Below are 21688 nucleotides of genomic sequence, written 5' to 3'. Positions count from 1 at the left end.
AAAGCCCTAAATGGTTTAGCTCCTGTGTATTTAACAGACCTTCTATCGCCATACAATCCATCGCGCTCTTTAAGATCACTAAATTCGAGGCTTCTGGTCATTCCTAGGATATCTAAGTCCACTAAAGGAGGGAGGGCGTTCTCGCATTTAGCTCCTAAACTCTGGAATAGCCTTCCTGATATTGTTCGAGACTCAGACTCGCTGTCCCAGTTTAAAACTAGATTAAAGACGATTAAAACTAGATAAAATCTCTTTAACCAAGCATTCACTTAATGCTTAACCTTTAATACTACTGCTGAATCAGTTCGAATGCATTAACATTATGAACATCAGCTATGCTAATTATTTCCCATCTGCCTTTCTGCTGTTATCTCGGGACGCTAGTCCCGAGGTAAATAGCGTTCGTCAGCTCCAGTTTGTATCCAGCCTCTCACGGAGACTTTAGATGCCCCAACGCCTGTGAAGAGACGACTCGACGCCTGTGAAGAGACGACTCGACGCCGGCGATATGTTATGCCATAAATTAATACATGATTAACTAACTGTATTTTTCTATGTACATTTCCGAAATGCACTTTCTGTAAAGCTGCTTTGAGACAATGTGTATTGTGAAAAGCGCTATACAAATAAATTTGAATTGAATTGAATAAAAACCCCAAGTGTCAAGGCCGATATATCGGCTGGTATTTGGCAGTTTTAATTTATTGGTATCAGCTAGGGCTGCACGATTTGGGGAAATTGTCATATTGAGATTATTGAGGACAATATTGCGATTGCGATATAATAAACAAATGGTTCCATGAGTCAACTTGCTTGGTTCTCAAGGAAAATGCACACACAGATTAGTGATAATGGTGAAATGTGTATTTCTCAACACAAACTAGCAACAACAACTAAATGATTGATAACACCTATTATGCCCATAGGACATACATTTTAAATTATATATAGACTAATCCTTATTAAAGTTACAAAAGTTCTTTAGTCAAGAGCAGTGAGTGTTTTCTCAGTTCCCTTTGTTCTTTGATTAATTTTAACGTCAGAGATAATTAGTGGCTACTGTGTACTGTCCCTTTAAGAGCAGCCGCTGCTGAGAGACGCAGATCTCACACGTGCGTCATTCTCTCACGAGTCACAACTCTTTACAATCGTCATAAGACTGCTCTTATGTTATGAAGATACTCGACAAAAAGACAATTTGGCATAATTGTGTGCGTTATTGTTCGTTCAAGCGCGAAAGAGAACTGTATTCTGGCGTGCTGTCTGTGCGCACGCATGATACTGGCGCACGTCTTTCTGGACATGCACAGGCAGCGCGCTCTTTTTTGTCTTGTCGCGCATGAATAAGAGTGGGATCATGTAACCCTAGCCAAATGATGACAAAAATTAACAGATGCTGCGTTAATTGCGTTAAAAGCCCTAATTTGTTTAGGCTATTTCATATAAAATTGCCTCATTTTGCATCATATAATCTCATAGGCTTGACATCGCGATTGTGATATGATTAATTTTGCAGCACTAGTATCAGCTGATAAGTTTTTTGCTTGGCTGATGTGTCAGAAGCTGTTCATTTGACAGCGTGTGGAACTTTTATTTTGAAAACTTCTGATCATCCATTCTCCGTATAACTTAAGTTTACTGGCTGCTGTTTAAAAAATCTGTCTAATAAATTATTAAACTTTTATACGAAAAACTTTTATAGCGTTTGCTTTTCGATTATTAGCGAAAGAAAAGCAAATGCTATAATACGTTCTCATGTCGTCAGCATTCAGCAAATATGCATTTATTGCATTAAAATTAAACTGTGTGAAATCATATAGACTTTATATTGGCCCCCCAGCTGTCTAAGCCATAAAAAAATAAAAATAAAAAAAAATAATAATAATGGTCAACCACAAGCTAAATCTTAATTTTTACCTTTTAGGAGATAAGCATGCACATGACAATAATGAACATGGACTGAAAGCCACAAAACTCTGATTTCATGAACTCTTGAAGCCATTCCCAAAAACCCATTATAGCAAACAAATTAAACACACCCCATGTTACCCACCATTTGAATATGTCAGACACCACATGTGTCTTAAAACACATACACACCAAGCAGGGTGGGGCACAGTTTCAACTTCCTCTCTGTAAATCAAACACCCGACCATCTGAACGCAACGGGAAATCTCAACACGCATCACGTCTCGTTGATGTATCTGTGCAAACCTGGTGGCTTTATTCAAATGAAGGCTGGCAGATGCAGCTGACAGGACTTACCTGCAGGATCTGCTGCTCTAGCTGAGAGTTGGCCTTGCACAGCTCCATGATGTGTCTCAGCAGCAGTTTGGTGCTCTCGGTTTTACCCGCGCCGCTCTCACCACTGCGGGACAAACAGATACAACGTGTTATACTGTTAGTATGCCTCCCCTATGCCCCAGGAGGGGTAGCAGGCATAAGTAAGTAAGTAAGTATACTGTTAGTATAGTAGTGTTACAAAGGGTAGTGCCATTGGACAGTCTTACAAAAGGGTAACTCAAGTGCATCTAGATACAAGAGCAAACAAAAACATAGACAACATGAAAAGATGTTGACTTTATTTAAGAATTTCAAATTCTCAATGCTGCAACACATACTGATGTTTTGGTTTGCTTACAATTCTCAAGAAGAAAAATTACAGTAGCATGAATTAAATTTAGTAACAAAAACAATGACAAATACGTTTATTGATATACACATTAGAATAATTTAATGTATGCTATTATATTGTTTATATATAAACGTGTGTGTGTGTGTGTGTGTGTGTGTGTGTAAACAAGACAACACAGCAATAAAATTATTTATATTGTTAATTTTATATGTATATATATTTACAACACGATCCAGACATGTTCTTGACAGTTTGTAGGAGATTCACCCACAAACTAAAACCTGGAAGTAATCAATATTTTCGTCAATTTACATCCAAATAATCACAATCAGGGGAGCTACAATAACATTAGGACATCAAACATCTCTCTGCTTTCCAAATATAGCAGCGTTATTAATAAATAATGAAACGGACATTCTTCTACGGCTGTTTTTTATGTCTTGCCTTGTCATTGTATGTATAAGAGGCATTCTTTCGCTGTTGTCTGGGAGACTATCAGCCTCGCTCCACTGGTACTGGTCTCATTCATGGACGGCTGTATGGTTAGTTACTAGGGGTGACGACACCATTGGGCTCTACTGAGGGTTGTGGGTTTAGAAATTCTGTTTCATAGAGACTGTGAAAAACAACTTTTTGTTTTTAGCACTGCCCCGTTCCCAATCAATGCACAAAATGCATCTGAGAAATCAACCATGCGGCTCCATTTCTGAAAAGTACATTAAGCAGACTACTCTAATGGTAAAGCAGGAGTGCAGAGTCTCGGAGGAAGGCTTGCACAAAGAAAAAACCTTAAATATGATACCGGATACAGTAGCGAGTACAGCTATCATCCGTACTATTGAGTTATGGAGGAATCAAGGAACTAATATCCATCTGAAACTTTCAAGGTGAGTATCATACGGGACGAACTGAAACTAGACAAGGAAAGCTCGACAAGACAAACTTAGAATAATGATCAGGCAAAGTCTGAAGGTTGTGAAGTTTAAAGGTTATACAGGACAGATTTGTTTGACTAATGGAGTTTGATTAACTCCCAAATCTGAATAAGTGTTAAAGTCTGAACAGGCTGAAGGCTGTGCCTGAAAACTTTCTGAGTCTCAAATTTGGGATAAAAATAAACCCTAACTCAAGTTTACACAATAACAGCACGTTGATAAATTTCTGCTTGTGTTTACAAATGAAACAGACACGAGGAGCCTTATTTGATATGCCAAAAATGTATTCACTTGTCTCTGCATGTCTCTTGGGAAAACAAACATGACTGGGCAAGGAATTTCATACTGTATTGTCACGTGTCACAACACGACCATATAGAATTACTGAAACCTTTCCCGGAGAAAGCATTGGTTTTGGTGAATAAATTTGATTGCAACACAAACCTGATCACGATACACTGGTTCTTGGGTCCGGTGGCCAGACGTCCCAACATGGACTGATATGCTCGATCCGCCACAGCAAATATATGAGGGGGCAAAGACTTCTTCTCATGGCACTTATATCGCTCAGACACCTGCAAATGGATCCAAATATCAGTTCAATTATTCATTTAAACATGTTTTCTACTGTGTTTTCATCTATATAAGCCAAGGAAATACATTCTTACCTGTTTTTCATAGATTGAAAGATATTTAAATGGGTTAATAGCCACCAAGATGTCTCCTATATAGGTCTGTAAATACATAAAAATACATATTAATTCAGTTAATCAGTTAACGTCAGATGTCTCAATGAAATGATCATAAATGAGGTTCAGGCAGCATTTACATACAGTGGGTGAACAACTGTCCCAAAGAACAAGAGCTCATTGTTTTATAATCTCTAGATAATAAACCTTGAACACAGCTGGTTTACCTCACACTTTACACTGATTTGTGGAATTTTTTAGATCTTTTTACCCGTCTTAAGTTGAGTATTTTACTCACATAGATTAGGTTCTGTGTAAAACGTCCAGTCAAAACCTCCAACAAACTTTTCTCGTCCAGCTCTGACAGATTCGCCAGATCTTCAGGCAGGTTTGCCTCCATCGTTCGTCTCTTATACTATACGTCAACTTCTAACTGTCAAATTTTACCGTCTCGCATGACAAAAGAAAAGCTCGTGTTACGAGGATCCACGGTTGGTCGCTCACTTCAGTGGCTGATTCAGTTGATTCTCTGTGCGCGCACTCGCGCGTCTCTCTCTCTCTCTCTCTCTCCCCGCCCTAATAGACACTATCATTAACCCTTTCCTCACAATATCATGGACCCTTTTCACAGACTGCAAAGTTTTTTTTAATATATTTTTATTTTTTAATGACGTAGGCTATACTTATAACACTACATTTTGTTTTTTATTACCTTTCCACCAAATTATTTACAACAAGTAGTTTACGCTGCTATGAGAGTGTTTCTAATAGAGCGGCTGTGGGAGTGAAGTCTTTCTTTCTTCTGACTGCCGTTATCAATCTCCCTCTATTTTTTTTCCCACTCTTTTTGAAAGTTGTGAAATATGAGATATTTTTTATTGTAGTGTCTCATTCACTTCTATAGATGTTTACCCATAGTTCTATGACGACATTCGATTCTGAGAAACCCATAAACGTGAAAAGGGTTCACCCCTAAAAGTCCACCATCATTTAATCAATCCATCTCCTATCGTTTCTTTCTATTAACACAAATGGAGATAATTAGCAGAATGATGACACTGCTCATTTCCATACGATGAAAGTGCATAAGGACTGGTGCTGTGTTGAGCTCCAAAAAGTATCTTCAGTTCCCTTTCGAGAGGTCTCTCCTATTGCGTAAGTAGCTTACGCTATGGGGAAAACTCCTTTTCTCGAGAATATTGAAGTCTTTATGTAAAACGCATTGCAGCTGCACAGCTGACAGCAATGAACGAAGGAAGCTCGGTCATTGGCTGTGCTGCGGCAACTTGCTCGAACCAATGACGGGGCGACTCTGAATGCGCGACCAATGAGCGCGCTTCGCGCCCGCGTGCGTCAGAGCCCGCCAAGATGGGCGTGGCCAAGAGCTATTTATTGGGCGCCCCGTCATGAGAGTTCTTTAGATGGCCGAGCCAGTCTCCGCGTGCTTCACCACCGCTCTTGCCTTCCCCACCGCCGGTTCAGTTCACCCAGCCGGACCCACACCCCTCTAGCAGAGCGGTGGGCCTTGTGACTTTCGGCGCGTCCGAGGACGATGGGGGAATGGATGACAGCTTGTCCATCGACGCTGCATCGGACGACTGGCCGGGCTCCACTCTCGACCCCGCCCCGTCGACGCTAGCTAGCACGAGCGGCGGCTCCACCATGGATACGGAGATTATCCGCGTCCTCTCGAAGGCCGTAGAGGACCTCGGGCTCGATTGGTCTTCTCCCGAAGAACCAACCCGAAGCCGACTGGATGAGTGGTTTCTGCAGGGGCGCCAGCAGGCCCCTCGGCAAAGGCCTTCTCCCTTCTTCCCGGAGGTTCATGACGAACTCACCAAGTCATGGAAAGCCCCCCACTCTGCGCGTCTGAAGCCTTTTTTTTCTTCGTCGCTCTCCTCTGTGGACGGCGCGAAGGAAAGAGGCTACGAGGGAACGTCGCCCCTCGAGGAGGCCGTGGCCAATCATCTCTGCCCGCCCTCCACCACCGGATGGAAAGCCAAAGCTTCCCACCCCTCGAAGCCCTGCCGCACTACTTCTGCTCTCGCCGGTCGGCCTACGCCGCCGCCGGCCAAGCTGCATCAGCGCTTCACTCAATGGCGGTACTTCAAGTGTTCCAAGCTAAGCTTCTCCGCTCTATGGACGAGTCTGGCCCCGAACCCGAAGCCTTTAAGGACCTAAAACGCAGCGCAGGACGCAGCGGACGCAGCGCAACTGATATAGCTCTGCGAGCCACGAAGGCCACCGCCCAGTCTATTGGCCGCGCCATGGATAATTTGACTGTTCTCGAGCGCCATCTGTGGCTGACTCTGACGGAGATGAAGGACGCGGATAAGGCGCCGTTTCTCGACGCGCCTATCTCCACCAGCGGGCTGTTTGGACCGGCGGTTAAAGGTTTCGCCGAACGCTTCACTGAGGCCCAGAACGCTTCACAAGCTATGCGCCATTTCCTGCCCAAGCGCTCCAGCTCATCGCAGAGCAGACAGAGACCGCCACAGCCGCAGCGGGCTAGAACAGCTCCCACCGCCTCTCAGCCCGCGCCTCATGCTGACGCTCGACGCCGCTCGCGCTCCCACAACCGCAAGCCGCCTCCTGAGCGACGGGGTCCTCGGCCCAAGATTGTGCTGAACCCTGAGCCTCGAAAGCCGTCCTAGCCACAGGAATGAGAAGAGAGAGTGCATGTCTCGCAAAAGCCGGACCACTCTCTCTGCAAAAGCTCAAACATTACCCAGTCCCCTTACAGGCGGCTGGAAATGTCCATACAGCAGTCAATGGGCCAGTCACAGAGCTCGCTCACCTGCAAACAAACGCCGTTTTTACGGCGACGCACAGAAAACACAAAAAGAGTATTTTTCTGCCTGTGTCACTAAGGGTTCACATGTCCACAAAGTGTGCATTCCCAGATACTGTCAAAACAGTGCCAATTTCATTCCCAGCTCAGGCTGCGCGCCCCATGAATGTAGATCCCGTGCCTACGGTCATGTAAGCACCACTACACACAAGCACTGTTCACACAGTTATGAATTCATCCCCAGTAAAAGCGGGAAACATTATAAAAGTGTGCCTACCACTGTTTATGCACCCCCACTTATAAACAATGTCCTTACAGTGTCAAACACAACCCCAGCTCAGGCTGCGAGCTTTACAGACATAGCGCGCGCTGTTGTAAGCACACACGCGCCCATTCACTCAGCTGCTCAGCGCGCGCCCGTGCCTCTGAGAGCTACGAGCTCAGACGATTCGCTGGCCGGGTCCCTACGTCACAGCGGCCCGCCCCTAGCCTGTATTCAGCCCATATCTGTACACGCAGCGGCATGGGAAAACATTCCAGATATGCCGAAATGGGTATTGAATATAGTAAAGCACGGATACTCGCTCCAGTTCGCTCGCAGACCACCACGTTTTACGACTGTGGTCGAGACGAAAGTGAGAAAGGAGTGTTCACAGGTTCTACGCACCGAGGTGCGCAAACTAATAGAAAAGGGCGCTGTGGAAACTGTTCCCCCCTCTATGAGCGAGGCAGGTTTTTACAACCGCTATTTTCTCGTCCCGAAAAAGGATGGTGGTCTCCGCCCCATCCTAGATCTCAGACACCTGAACAAAGCACTAATGATTCGCTCGTTCAGAATGTTAACAACCAAGCATATGCTCGCGCAAGTACGCCCAGGAGATTGGTTTCTCTCAGTGGATCTGAAAGATGCTTACTTTCACATTCCAATAGCGCCTCATCACAGGCCGTTTCTGAGATTCGCTTTCGAGGGACAGTCTTACCAGTACACAGTACTTCCGTTCGGCCTGTCCCTGGCTCCCCGTACATTCACGAAATGTATGGACGCAGCACTTTCCCCCTTGAGACGAAGGGGAGTGCGAATACTGAATTATCTCGACGATTGGCTGGTCCTAGCACAATCAGAGAGTCAGTTAATAACACACAGATCTTGGATTATCAGCCATTTAGAATGCCTGGGTCTAAGAATCAATTTTGCAAAAAGCATACTATCTCACAGCCAGAGGATTTCTTTCCTGGGAATAGTTCTAGACTCGATGCAAATGACAGCGCGTCTCTCATCAGAGCGCGCGCTCACCATCTGGCGCCTTGCAACATCATTCAGGGCGGGCGCGCGCGCCCCCGTCAAGCGGTTTCAGAGGATGCTCGGTCTCATGGCCTCAGCATCGGCCGTACTCCAGCTAGGATTGTTGCATATGCGCCCTCTCCAACGCTGGCTCAAGAGCCGCGTCCCTACTCACGCGTGGCGTTCGGGGCACTTTTTAATCAGAGCGAACCACGGCTGTATAAAAGCCCTGACGCACTGGAAAGCCGCCGACTGGTACCAGTCAGGCGTGAGTCTGGGTGTGAACACAAGGAGAAAGATGATAACGACAGATGCCTCCAAAATAGGCTTTTGGTCAAACCCGGAGAAGCGCCTACACATAAACTGTCTGGAGATGAAAGCGGTCGCTTTGGCTCTCAGAGACCTGCTTCCACATCTAAAAAACGAACACGTCCTGGTCCGAACGGACAACATGACGGTAGTGTCGTAAATAAATCGCCAGGGTGGACTCAGGTCGAGCTCCATGCATTCAATGGCCAGGAGACTCATTTTATGGTCCCAGCACAACTTGCGCTCGCTGAGAGCAGCGCATGTGCCAGGCGCCCTGAACCAGGGGGCAGACATGCTATCCAGAGACAAGATTCTCCCAGGAGAATGGGCTCTCAACCCGCTGATGATTCAAAGGTTATGGAAAACCTTTGGCAAAGCGGAGATCGACCTCTTCGCCTCCAAGGAGAACGCGCACTGCTCTCTTTTCTTCACGAAGAGCACGGACGCGCTCGCCCAGAGCTGGCCGAGCCGCCCCTTATATGCCTTTCCCCCCGATCGCGATGCTGCCACAGGTCATCAGTCGGGTCAGAGAGGAGAAAAACGCAGTGCTTCTGATAGCCCCACTCTGGAAGAACCAAACATGGTTTTCAGATCTGATGCAAATGCAATCTGCACCACGGCCGATTCCACTGAGGCCAGACCTCCTCAGTCAGGCCAGCGGGATGATATTTCATCCCCGCCCCGATCTGTGGGCCCTTCATGCATGGCCCCTCAACGGGTTCCCAGGAACCTCACGAGCGGAGCTTATATGCCCAGAAATGGAAAGTGTTCAGTGACTGGTGTAATGCCAAGGGCCTGAACCCTGAGACATGCGAGATTACGAACGTACTCGCTTTTCTACAAGGGCTTCTGGAGGCGGGCCGCACCCCCTCCACGCTCAAAGTATATGTGGCGGCCATCACAGCGTCACACAACCCTGTAATGGAACGTCCATTGGGAAGAAACAACCTAATTATTCGTTTCCTAAGGGGCGCTAGGAGGATGAACCCTTCACGCCCCCCCTCAGTGCCGATCTGGGACCTAGCTACTGTCCTAGACGCTCTTAAAGGGCCCCCGTTCGAACCACTCCGAACCGTGCACCTTAAACTGCTCTCGCTCAAGACTGCGCTCTTGCTGGCACTCGCCTCGGTCAAGAGAGTGGGCGACCTGCACGCGCTTTCGACAAGCGCTGCCTGCCTAGAATTCGGACCTAACGACTGTAGGGTCGTCCTTAGACCGAAACATGGGTATATTCCTAAAGTGCTCACCACTCCCTTCAGAGCACAGGTTATCTCCCTAACTGCGCTATCGTCTCCAGCAGACGAACACGACGCTAATCTACTCTGCCCCGTTAGGGCTCACAGAGTGTATTTGGAGCGTTCTGCCCTATTCAGACAGACAGAACAACTGTTTGTATGCTTTGCCGTACGAAAGGTTCCGCCGTTTCAAAGCAGAGAATCTCTCACTGGATAGTTGAGGCTATAGCGCTGGCTTATGAAGCTAAGGGACTCCAATGCCCCTGGGGAGTCAAAGCACACTCCACCAGGAGTGTGGCTTCTTCCTGGGCATGGTCGAGCGGGATACCGATCGAGGATATTTGTGCGGCGGCAGGCTGGGCCTCACCGTCCACATTTATCAGGTTCTACAACCTACAGGTCCCGACATTGCATTCCAATGTACTATCAGCATGATACTAGTTGAACTACGAGTTCGTATCTAGATTATGTATGTGCTTGTGTCACACTGAGCGCCTTCTAGCCGCTCTGTATTTTTCCCACATATAAAGCTCGCCTCTGCCGGCTAGTTGGATGATAACTTTGCTTTTCACCTCAGGCACCTGCCTCTGGCTATCATAAGGCGAAGTTCAGCACGCACGGCGTTTTGCATGGTGTTCCCATAGCGTAAGCTACTTACGCAATAGGAGAGACCTCTCGAAAGGGAACGACTCGGTTACTAACGTAACCTCGGTTCCCTGAGAGGAGGGAACGAGTATTGCGTAAGCTGCCGTGCTTGTGCTTGGTTAGTTCGCTTCAGTCGTTTTAACCTAAAGAACTCTCATGACGGGGCGCCCAATAAATAGCTCTTGGCCACGGCCATCTTGGCGGGCTCTGACGCGCGCGGGCGCGAAGCGCGCTCATTGGACGCGCATTCAGAGTCGCCCCGTCATTGGTTCGAGCAAGTTGCCGCAGCACAGCCAATGACCGAGCTTCCTTCGTTCATTGCTGTCAGCTGTGCAGCTGCAATGCGTTTTACATAAAGACTTCAATATTCTCGAGAAAAGGAGTTTTCCCCATAGCGTAAGCTACTTACGCAATACTCGTTCCCTCCTCTCAGGGAACCGAGGTTACGTTAGTAACCGAGTCGTTGTCCATATCCTATATTACGGTGTCACCAAGGTAACATTTAATGTCAACGTATTGAAAAAACATTCTATCAGTAAAGTAAATAAAATGTTTGTTCAAAGTAATCTGGTCTTTAATAATGCTCTCAACATTAACATAAAAACATTATTTAGCTAAACATCATTCAGAAGCTTTTTTTATGAAAAAATCTAACATCTAACATTTTTTAAACATTACGATTTGTTTCCAAATGTTCAACTTTCAAAACTATCCCATAATGTTTGCAAAATGAAGTTACTTGCAAGAAATTCAATTGCGAGAAATAAAAATATAACCACGCAATTCTGACTTTTTTCTCGCAATTCCGACTTTTTTTTCAGAATTGCGTGATATAAAGTCTCAATTGTGAGAAATTGTGAGGAAAGAAGTCGGAATTGCGAGAAAAGAGTCATAATTGCGAGTTTACATCATTATTTCTCGCAATTTCGACTTTATATCCTGCAATTCTGACTTTTTAACTTGCAATTGTGACTTTATATTGTGCAATTTTGAGAAACAAAAGTCAGAATTTGCGAGATAAAAAGCCTTTAGCCTATCTTTTACTTTTTTTTTTATTCCGTAGCAAAAACAAGCATGCCCTCAAGTTGTTCCAAACCTGTATGCATTTCTCTGTTCTGCTGAACACAAAAGATATTTTGAAGAATGTAGGTAACTTTTAGCATGGTTTTGTACAGTTACACAGTGGTAAACTACTGTTTTTATTGTGCTTTATAAATACTAATAAAACTAATACTAATAAAAATACAAAATACTAATAATAATTACAAAAATAAATGAAAATTGTAAAAATAAAAGCTAATTCAATATTAATGAATGCTATAAACGTAGCTAATCCTAAAATAACACTGTTGTAGTTCAATTCAAAACATTAAGAAGGAGAAAACAATATTTTGGTTGTTAAGGTGGATATTCAGATTAATGGGGATCAATGATTTATTCAGTGGGAGATTTCTAACTTTGCTATTTGATCCACACGTCATTATCTGGTGGATATTATGGGTCAGTTACACACATTTCAGTTCTGCAATATGGTTTATGATTCTTATAACTTTACAGTATGCGTCAGCAGTGTGTTCTATGGAAACAGGTCATCATGGGTTGGATGATGTGTCATGGTCATGTGATTGACACCTTACTGGGATAAATTAGACAGCTCCTCTTTGAATGTTGTGAATGATGTAACAGGCCTTCACATGTGGCCAAAATAAATGAACAGGCCTAAATTACACTTGAAATAATGCAATCTCTTTAGCATGGTATTTGCACTGTCATTTCTACAACATTTACTACCAAATAACTTTTTGTTTACTGTTAATTTGTATTTTCTTTACTGTATATTTGCACTGATTCACCATCTGTATCTTTAAACATGCACCACTTTAAAATAAATGATATAATAAAATATATATATATATAAATACTAAAGCTATTTTCTATAGCTATTTGCACGTCTGGTTAGACGCTTCTGTATTTGCACAATAATGTTTTAAACTAAAATACAGGGGAAAATAAAATAACTTTTTTTGGTCTTGATTTATTGTATTAAATCAATTTCTCATTAAAAAGCAATATAGAACACAGAAAGGCCATTTTTTGTTACATCATACATCATCTTAAGTACAGTACATTTGATCAGGTACATTTTGTGAAACTCAAACATCAGATATCTGCTGTCATAGGAAACAAAACAGATGGATTGCTTTTATATGTAACTGCTGAACTCTTCTAGTCAAAAAAAATAAAAGTTATCATGGACACTATATATATGTATCAGTTAAGCCCAATTGTTCTGTTACTACTCAAACATGACTAGTATAAAGGGTATAAAAGCACTAACAACATATTTACAGATACATGTTGTGAACAAAGATCTATTTCATTTCAATATCAGAGGTCGGCACTGGCTTCCTTTCTGCTTTCTTGCTTTTCCTATGAATGAAAAGAAACATTTCAGAGACACTCTCAATCATGGTAAAATTACTTTAAATTACTTATTGCTGTTAACACATCCATCACTTCATACTTACTTATGGAGCACAAACATCACAATAGCAGAAATAACAGCACCAACAAACACAATTCCACCCAAAACACCCACGATCAGCCCTGAGAGAGGAAATATACACAATGCAAATGTGTTTATGGACATTTCAATAAAAGTTCATTGATGCAATTTAAACATATTAATAATGAAGCGTGCAGTTAAAACATCAACAGCCCTTTTATGCCAAACCACAACAGAAGCAACCAGTATATATATTGACTGTACCTGCACTAACACCCTTCTCATCAGGGTTTGGCAGATCTGCAGCTCCAAACAGCCGTCCGGATCTGGCTGGAAAACACATTCACACAGTCAGTGAGATCAGGATAGTCAGAACAGACTGACCTCTGGTGGACTACAGAACAACATACAGTCGCTGAACACCGAATACCTGTGTAGGTATGGGCCTATATATATATATATATATATATATATATATATATAGATAGCGTCTGTTTTCAAAGAAGACTCTTATGTTCACCAAAGCTGCATTTATGGGACCAAATACAGTAAATGTTTTTTTAAATATTATTGCAATTTAAAAGAGCTGTTTTCTATGTGAATATATTGTAAAATGTAATTTATTTCTGTGTTTCAAAGCTGAATTTTCAGCATCATTACTCCAGTCTTCAGTGTCACATGATCCTTCAGAAATCATTCTGGTGATTTGATGATCAAGAAAGATTTCTGATTGTTATCAATGTTGAAAACAGTTGTGCTGCTTCATTTTTTTATGTGTTTGGAAACTGTGATAATTTTTTTCTGGATTCTTTAAAGAATAGAAAGTTCAAAAGAACAGCATTTATTTAGTCAAATTATTAATGTCTTTACTGTCACTTTTGATCGACTGAATGTGTCCTTGATGAAATCTGAAACTGAAATCTGAAACTGAAATCTGAATCTGAAACAGTTGATGTGAAAGAACTTGTGTCACAAAGGGAACTTACAGAACAGTATCTTATCTTCTAGGCTTTATATACACTGCTGTTCAAACAGTTTGGGATCGGTAAGATTTGTGTATGTTTTTAAGAGAAGCCTCTTAGGCTCACCAATGCTGCATTTATTTGATCAAAAAAACAATAGTAAAAATGTGAAATATTGTAACAAATTAAAATAACTGTTTTCATCATTGATAATAATCATAGATGTTTCTTGAACAGCAAATCATCATATTACTGATTTCTGAAGGATCATGTGACACTGAAGACTGGAGTAATGATGCTGAAAATTCAGCTTTGATCACAGGAATAAATTACATTTTACAATATTTTCACGGTTTTATGCGATTCCATTTAGTGTTTTTTTCATTTTTAAAAAGGATACTTTTGAATGTACTTTGCACATTCTGAAAAAAGTAGTAACATAAAAAAATGTTTACTTAAATGTTTCAGAAAAACATATCGTGTATATATATGTATATATATATATCGTATTTAACGACGAATAAACAATGTTTTTGTGCTAACGTTTTGAGAACATTATTTTAAAGACCAGATAACTTTAAAGAAACATTTTATTAATGCTACTGGAATAATGTTTGTTTATTAATTTAAGAGAACCTTGACAGAACATTCCCTGAAAGTTGGATAACATTTAAAGGCCCACTGAAGTGCCTTGAAACACGCAGCATTAAACATTTTAATTTCGATGACGTCACTGGCATGGAAGGACCCGCGAAGGTATATAGACCAATTTCGAGCCGACGTCACGGCGCTAGCTGAGGCAAAACAAAGGGAAAACTGCAGGCGGCCAATACAAACCAGCACAGATTCGGCTACATAATAAGGAGCTTAATTTACTATTATTATTATTAAATGTCATCTTGTTGTGTTGTTGGATGCAAGAATCAATGAAAAATGAATATGCTGTATCTGGAATTTTTATTTCTAGAAAATATTCACATCATTAAAATTGCACCGTAATGTCACTCTTTAACGTTACATTGTCGTCTTCTTGGCGCTGGCTAGGCAGAACTGCGGATCGTACCACACAAGTCTTGTACATGACCATTCATCACATAGTTATAGGTATCTAAAGATTTATATGACCCCAGTATGTCTTTACGCTCGGTTTCTCTATCGGATAGGTGTAGGACTGAGCCTAGCGTTAACGTTAATCCTGTCAGATCGTCCATCCATTGAGTGAGCGTGTACGGGTCAGCCAATCTGGTTCCGTCTGTTAAAATAAACTTTTGCAAATAACAATCGCGGTCCTGGACAGTGAGTGACCTTGCACATTAAGATAAAATCGGATTTTCTCCAGTCATTGTTAAAAAACAAGCTAACAAAACTTGCAAACTAACGTTACGGAAGCGGCCAGAGGAATCGTTCAGCAACCACCTAAGCTCCGCCCACAGAAAAACGTCACCATGTTTACCAACTGAAAAGGGGTCAACAGCTGCAAGACCTATATTATATATACACACACGAAAATGAGTAATTTTAATGGCATGAGTTACGCATTTGAGCATGTGAGGGACAGGCCAATAGTATCTGACTACCAAAAAAAAAAAAAAAAAAGTAGTATCTGACTACCACCACATGGAGGACGACCAGTTTCAGCCTCGACACATACAGTACAGGATCGTTTGGGGGGGAGTGTGTAGGCGCGGGCGCAGCCTGAGCATGGACACTGCATCTGAGTCGATCTGTTGAAGAGAGGTCAACCTGGAACATTTATTGATCGGCAAAAATGCATCACCATGCACCATTCATTTCGGATGCTGTGCGGTGAGAGAGACGTGTTGGAGGTGGCTATGCTATCTCTAAGGGATGTCCGAGCTGAGACGCTGGAGCTCCCCAAAAGTAGCTGGTATGTAAGAGTGTATTTTACGAATTGGCGAGTGGACTAGGCTAGGCTAACTTATATCCTTTTCTCCGACTGTTAAGATTAACAGCGTGCCGGCAGTTCACTTTTTGGGCGAGGGGGCATTTGGGAAGGATGAATAAGATTCCCTTCCCATCCTGTGCAGTGAACTAACGTTAATGTTACATCTTTTCCCCTCAGCCGAATATCAAGGATTCTAGTATGCGTTGGACTTGTAGCTAAATAAAACATTTGATGTCAGACGCTTCATGTAAAGGCAGGGGGTAGAAAGAAGCTAGCACTGCTATGGTGGTTGGCAACGGAGTAGCCTGCCATGCCAGTGACGTAGTCGAATGTTGAAATCCAACATGGCGGCGCCCGTGTAACAACAACAACATTTTCAATGTACCATTTTATCCCTTTTAACAAATTCTGCCATTTTAATAATTGTACCAATGAGAATAAATAAAATACATCTGTTATCACATTTTTTCAAATTTCATTTCAGTTCATCTTTAAAGCTGCCGTCTCCTCCTAATCTCTAACCGTAACCTCCTAAACTCCTCCATATCCAACTCATCTGAGTGAATTTACTTTAATTTCCACAACATTTTGGGATTCCATACTGATTAAAAAACTGAATTGAACTAACCGAGACACAGCTTATGGCAATCTTCTCGGGAATCAAACCGGTTTGCGTTTCCTTGGCAGCCTCCATAAAAGAACATACGGCAGTCCTTCTCTTCGTTGTCATAATAATGCTTTGGGATCATGGCGAAACAGGCGCCTTTGTCTTTTGGCAGGGAACAGGCCATTTCTGACAAACATGAAGGAAAGAAAAATAAAACATTGTTTCACTCATGTAAAAATCAACCAATACGGTATTTACTTGGTGGTTGTTTTACCGTCATCCGGGTACATCTGGTCGCCTTTTGGAGAACATGCTTTCATGCAGTCTTTATCACTGTCGAAGCGGTTCCTGCTCCCGCCTTCTCCTTTGTAGAAGAAAGGCACACATAACTGTGCCTGGGAATCATAGCAATATTTCAACATCTTTTCCGTTCCGTTTCCTTCATCTCTGACGTCTGTGCACGCTGGGTCTGAGAAGAACAGAAATCATTCATTAATATCTCATCAAAGGTGTACCTGAATTTTCACACCTGAAATTTGTAATACAAATTGTTGATCTAGAGGCCTTTGCTTAAATGCATGAATTATTTTTTTAATGATAATTTAAATACTTAAAAAACAAGGATGCAAACAACTCAACCGGAGCTGTCAGTATAAGGCATAAATGTGTCCATATTGTGAATGGTTTTAAAAGACTAAACCTGTTTACACTTTTATTTTATTATCCTTAGACTTACATTAAAATATGGTAAAATGTGTGACTTTTACAAGTGTGTTTATAGGTTGTGGTTAGGATAGTGATCAATGCAAATTGATCGAATGCATATTACTGACAATAAATTCTAGTTCTTTAATTATTTTTCTGTTAAGAATGAATGTGTCCTAACTCATGCAACAGGATGTCTATTAGAATTATCATCTGTATAAGAATTATTAACACTATACAATACTTTTAATACAGAATAGACCGTAAAAATGATTTTTTCGAAGTTGTAAAAAAAGATTATTGAAATACGTTTCACACAAAAAAAAATACATTTAACTGTTCTACCTCGACATTTCCCATTTCATTCAATCTTACTTGTCATTTCTTTAATTATTTGTGAAATTTAACAGCAGTTTCTGAGTGAAAATTGTTTTAATGTACATCCAACTCCCTTTCCCCCAGTGTAGACACTTCCTGTAAAGCAACCATACTGTATAACTCCAGAAAAGACAAAAATCCCAGGTCTGTCAGAACTCACCCAATGTAAAAACACAGACGCCACCAAATCCCAGAACCACCATCAGAACATACATTGTAGAGCTACTCATCGTGCTATTTTTCAGATTTGACTCTATAGTTCGTCTTGTTAACCGCCAGCAGTTGTTCGTTCTGTACCGAGTAGCTCAGCTCACGTCCTTTAGACCCTCTTATCAGCTCAGTTTTTATGATCAGGGTGTGTTTCTCTCACATTCAAGCCAGTTTCAGTCATAAAACATGACAGTGACTCCTCTTATGGTCTCATATAGTACTGTTTGGTTCAAATGAAATCATCTAACGCTCTCAAAACCTGTCCATGATTGCATATAAAACAGAGAAATTACTTATTTAGGCCTAGGCCAGTAGGTAAAACTGTGGTACAGTGTGTGTATATATATATATATATATATATATATATATACATACATACATATATGTTGTCAAATCAATTAATCGCATCTAACATAAAAGTATGTGTGTGTGTGTGTGTGTATATATATATATATGCTCGTTAATGTGTGTAATCTGTGTATGTAATATAAATATATATACACACATATTTACTAACTTTTATGTTAGATGTGATAATCACGATTAATCGGTTTGATCGCACTAATAAATATATTATTAACTGTGATGAAACATTTAATAGTTCATATTTTTAATAAATACTTTTTTGACTGTCTATATATTTTTAAATATATATTTAATTTAAAAATGTATATTCTATAGAATTTAATGGCAAGAAAGCTCTCATTTGCCATTTTTCTTCTCCTGCAAAACCAATTAACTCAGTTTATTAAATTAACAAGAGACACATTTGTTCAAATCCAATTAAAAAAACAAAAACAATAGAAACTACTATACAGATTCTTATACCTTTGGTAAAACATAAATAGTTGATACATTTTAATATTTTGAAAATTACATAAAAATATTAACTTATATACGGTTTTAATGACCTTTCCAAACCTTTAAGCTTTTCATATATTGAGAAAGTTGTTAGTACTGTAGCAACAGACATAGTTTCACTTAGGAAGGTTTCAGGTCAAACTATCAAGGCATTTGCCCATAAATGAGTGTGTGTGTGTGTCATTGACACAGCCAAACCAGTCCAGAGGTCATGACTCATGATTTAATATTCGTAGTATTTATTAATAACATGTAGGCATACAAAAAACATGTGACTACAGAAAAGATTTAGAGAAGTGATTAAAGTGGCATAACACAGCAGTGAAATAATTAAATAAAAATATAATTACTTAAAAATATAATAACAGATGCTTAACGAAATGTAAGTGCGTATTGGGTGGTCTCATTACATTAAACACAGGTATTGTGTTAGTTGATTATTATTCACTATATGAATTGTTTTATTCCCTGAAATAGCAGATTAGTCTCATCTTAATTCAAACGCTTTGCTTAGTCAGGTATATGAGCAATCATAATCCCACAGCTCTTTTCTCAGCACAGTATTCCTCCATTAGTCACGTTGGTGTTGACATACTGAAGTAATGGGTTTACTGCGTGTTTTGCAACTGAAAGCAAAACAGACACCGACGGGGAACTGAGAGACTCTCGAAGGAACATCTGTGTGTTTTAATGAGACACAGAGGAATAGGAAGCATAGATGACCCATAACAACAGAACCAGTAAACATCTGCTATTCTTCCAGTAACAAACATCAGAGAAGATGCATTGATTCACAGCATTTATTTATTAACCAAAATAGATCCATATAAATAGATTCTTATAAAAGCAGCTGTATAAAAAAATAAGTAGCAAAAGAATTTGAAATACACTACGAGTGAAACTATTAAATAATAATGTTAAACTTCAGGGTGACACTTTACAATAAGATTACATTAAATAATGCATTATCTAACATTAATTAAAAGTGAGCAATCTTTGTTAACATAATTAGATAATAAAAATACAACTGTTTATAGTTCATGTGAGCTCAGATCCATTAAACAATATGAATAACTTTTGATTTTAGTAATGGATTATTAGTGCTTTAGAAGTATTCTTCATTGTTAGTTCTTAACTATTAATGAAACCTTATTGTAAAGTGTTACTAACTTTGGTAAAGTAGCACGGCTGGAACTTTTAACTAGTCGTGTGGATCGCTGACCTGAAAAAAATGTAAATTGTACACAGTTGCATATAAAAGTTCAGGCTCTTTTCTGCAGGTAAATGATTCAGATAAAGCCCTTGGGAATACAGTGTGATTGGGAAACACCTCCACGTGATTCCTAGGCTTTAAAGTTCTGGAAGATCTCGGCCACCTCGAGCCAGCTCCTGAAGCACGCCAGACCCTGGTCTCTGATCTGCTTTCGGCCTTTGTCTGTGATCACCTGACCGTTCTCCTTCACGATGACCAGCTTTGGTAAGGCTGTGATGTTGTATCTCTTCTTGAGTTCACTGGGAAAACAGCAGAAAACACATCAGCATCACAAACACTTCAGATCAACAGATCCTGGCTAGCTGAGGTAAAAAGATAACAAGCAATTGTTCTAGTCTGAATCAGCTTTAAATGTGATTTAATTCAAATAAAAGGAACCATTATTTTGACCAAACAAAAAAAATTCCGATTTAAAATGATTACAGACACATCAATTTTGCCTTCACTAGCTTAAATATTTCCTGCAGTGTGACAAATAAATGATTAAAAGTACAAATATACTCTTTCAATTAATATGAAGTCTAAAACATGGTCATGTTAAATACTAATGTATTATTATAAATCAGGATTCCTAAACCTTTTGGATAAGGATTTTTAAAAAGAATTCTTCAGAGAAATACAGAACATATTTTGGACTATCTATATTATATATGCTATAGAACTGTCAATACTTTTAAATTACTTTTTCAGATACTCACAGATTTCCATGACCTGATTAGTGCAATAATGGGACACATGTAGTGAAACTACACAGACTGTCTATTTTGAAAACATAATCCTCCAAGTGTGTGTGCATTAAACCTCTTATCCGGGACAGACTGAGAGCTATAATGTAAGGTTACTGTGGCACTTCACCACACAATAACTCATGCAATGGCAACTCACTGTTTATATGGATCCGTCCAGGACAGAGCCAGCCAGTCCCCGTGCATGTCATGATAATACTCCACCATGTCTTCAGTGGATTTATCAGAGGATATGAACACGATCTCAAACTGTGCAGGAGACTCGCTCTCCTCCACCAGCTCCGTGTAGAAATCACACAACAGCGGAGTGAAGTCTCGGCAGGGTGGACACCATCCAGCGGAGAAATACAGGCCAACCACTTTATTCCTGAGAGCTTCCTCTGGATCCACCAGATCTCCCTCTTTATTCACGAGTGTTCTGCCTGAAAACACCTCGACCATCGCTGAGGATCTCAGCTGCGCGTCCAGGTAACCTAAGAAAGTGCCTAAATTACTGTTAAAGTATTGCTATGTGTCGTAAAAAGTGTCTTAAGTAGGTTTAACATAGGGAAAAGCAGCTCTGCTCAATGTTTACTGCGATCCCGCGCACTCTAGCGAGTTCTTTGACAGCTTTGGTTACAGCGACGCGTATTTACAAACAGCTTTCTACTATGGTGAGGTTGACTCATGAATATTAATAACGCAACGAGACGTTCGCCCGCTGATTCGCTGACAGATGCGTTAGTAAGTAGACGCTGGTCAGGTGGCTTGGCTCATGAATATTTATTAGGTGGTTGCCAAGACACGTCTAAATGTAATTAAAATGATTAAGATAAGGGTTCACCTATTTGTAAATTCAGATCAAGGTGTGACGCCCTAATTAACTATGATGGACATTTGATTAAACCAACCAAGATTCTGTGCACGGTTGTTAGCCGTATAGTAAGAAATCCTCATTATGAAAAAAATTGGTCCCTTGCTTGGATGGATAGATAGAGAGACAGGCAGACAGAACGAGATGGGTAGATAATATT

At 40.9% G+C, this 21688-nt stretch overlaps 3 protein-coding genes across 3 annotated transcripts in view; all 3 read right to left on the bottom strand.

Annotated features, from left to right (window-relative positions):
- Positions 1 to 4842, bottom strand: part of LOC143750563 (myosin-IIIb) — a 59317-nt gene extending 54475 nt beyond the window's left edge. Inside the window, exons 1-4 of the mRNA XM_077243710.1 lie at positions 4558 to 4842; positions 4239 to 4304; positions 4015 to 4145; positions 2266 to 2368 (exon numbers count right to left, since the gene is read on the bottom strand). Coding sequence (XP_077099825.1) covers positions 2266 to 2368; positions 4015 to 4145; positions 4239 to 4304; positions 4558 to 4659 — 402 coding nt within the window. The 5' untranslated portion in view covers positions 4660 to 4842. The remainder of the gene's footprint in view (positions 1 to 2265; positions 2369 to 4014; positions 4146 to 4238; positions 4305 to 4557) is intronic.
- A 7738-nt stretch (positions 4843 to 12580) lies between these two features.
- On the bottom strand, positions 12581 to 17914 carry tfpil (tissue factor pathway inhibitor-like). The gene is made up of 6 exons (XM_077242034.1): positions 17746 to 17914; positions 16777 to 16971; positions 16524 to 16688; positions 13292 to 13357; positions 13050 to 13128; positions 12581 to 12951 (listed from the first exon to the last, which is right to left on the bottom strand). The coding sequence occupies exons 1-6, from the start codon at positions 17813 to 17815 to the stop codon at positions 12894 to 12896; spliced, it is 633 nt and encodes a 210-aa protein (XP_077098149.1). The 5' UTR covers positions 17816 to 17914; the 3' UTR covers positions 12581 to 12893.
- Positions 17915 to 18878: 964 nt separating this feature from the next.
- On the bottom strand, positions 18879 to 21343 carry nxnl2 (nucleoredoxin like 2). The gene is made up of 2 exons (XM_077243709.1): positions 20815 to 21343; positions 18879 to 20168 (listed from the first exon to the last, which is right to left on the bottom strand). Exons 1-2 carry the CDS (start codon positions 21114 to 21116, stop codon positions 20000 to 20002), a joined length of 471 nt encoding a protein of 156 aa, XP_077099824.1. The 5' UTR covers positions 21117 to 21343; the 3' UTR covers positions 18879 to 19999.
- Between the last annotated feature and the right edge of the window lie 345 nt (positions 21344 to 21688).

The sequence above is a fragment of the Siphateles boraxobius genome, unplaced genomic scaffold (assembly GCF_051911475.1).
Source record: "Siphateles boraxobius isolate OS27281-9 unplaced genomic scaffold, OSU_SipBor_1 25, whole genome shotgun sequence".
Classification (NCBI taxonomy): domain Eukaryota; kingdom Metazoa; phylum Chordata; class Actinopteri; order Cypriniformes; family Leuciscidae; genus Siphateles; species Siphateles boraxobius.
This window is presented reverse-complemented; position numbering and strand designations above follow the sequence as displayed.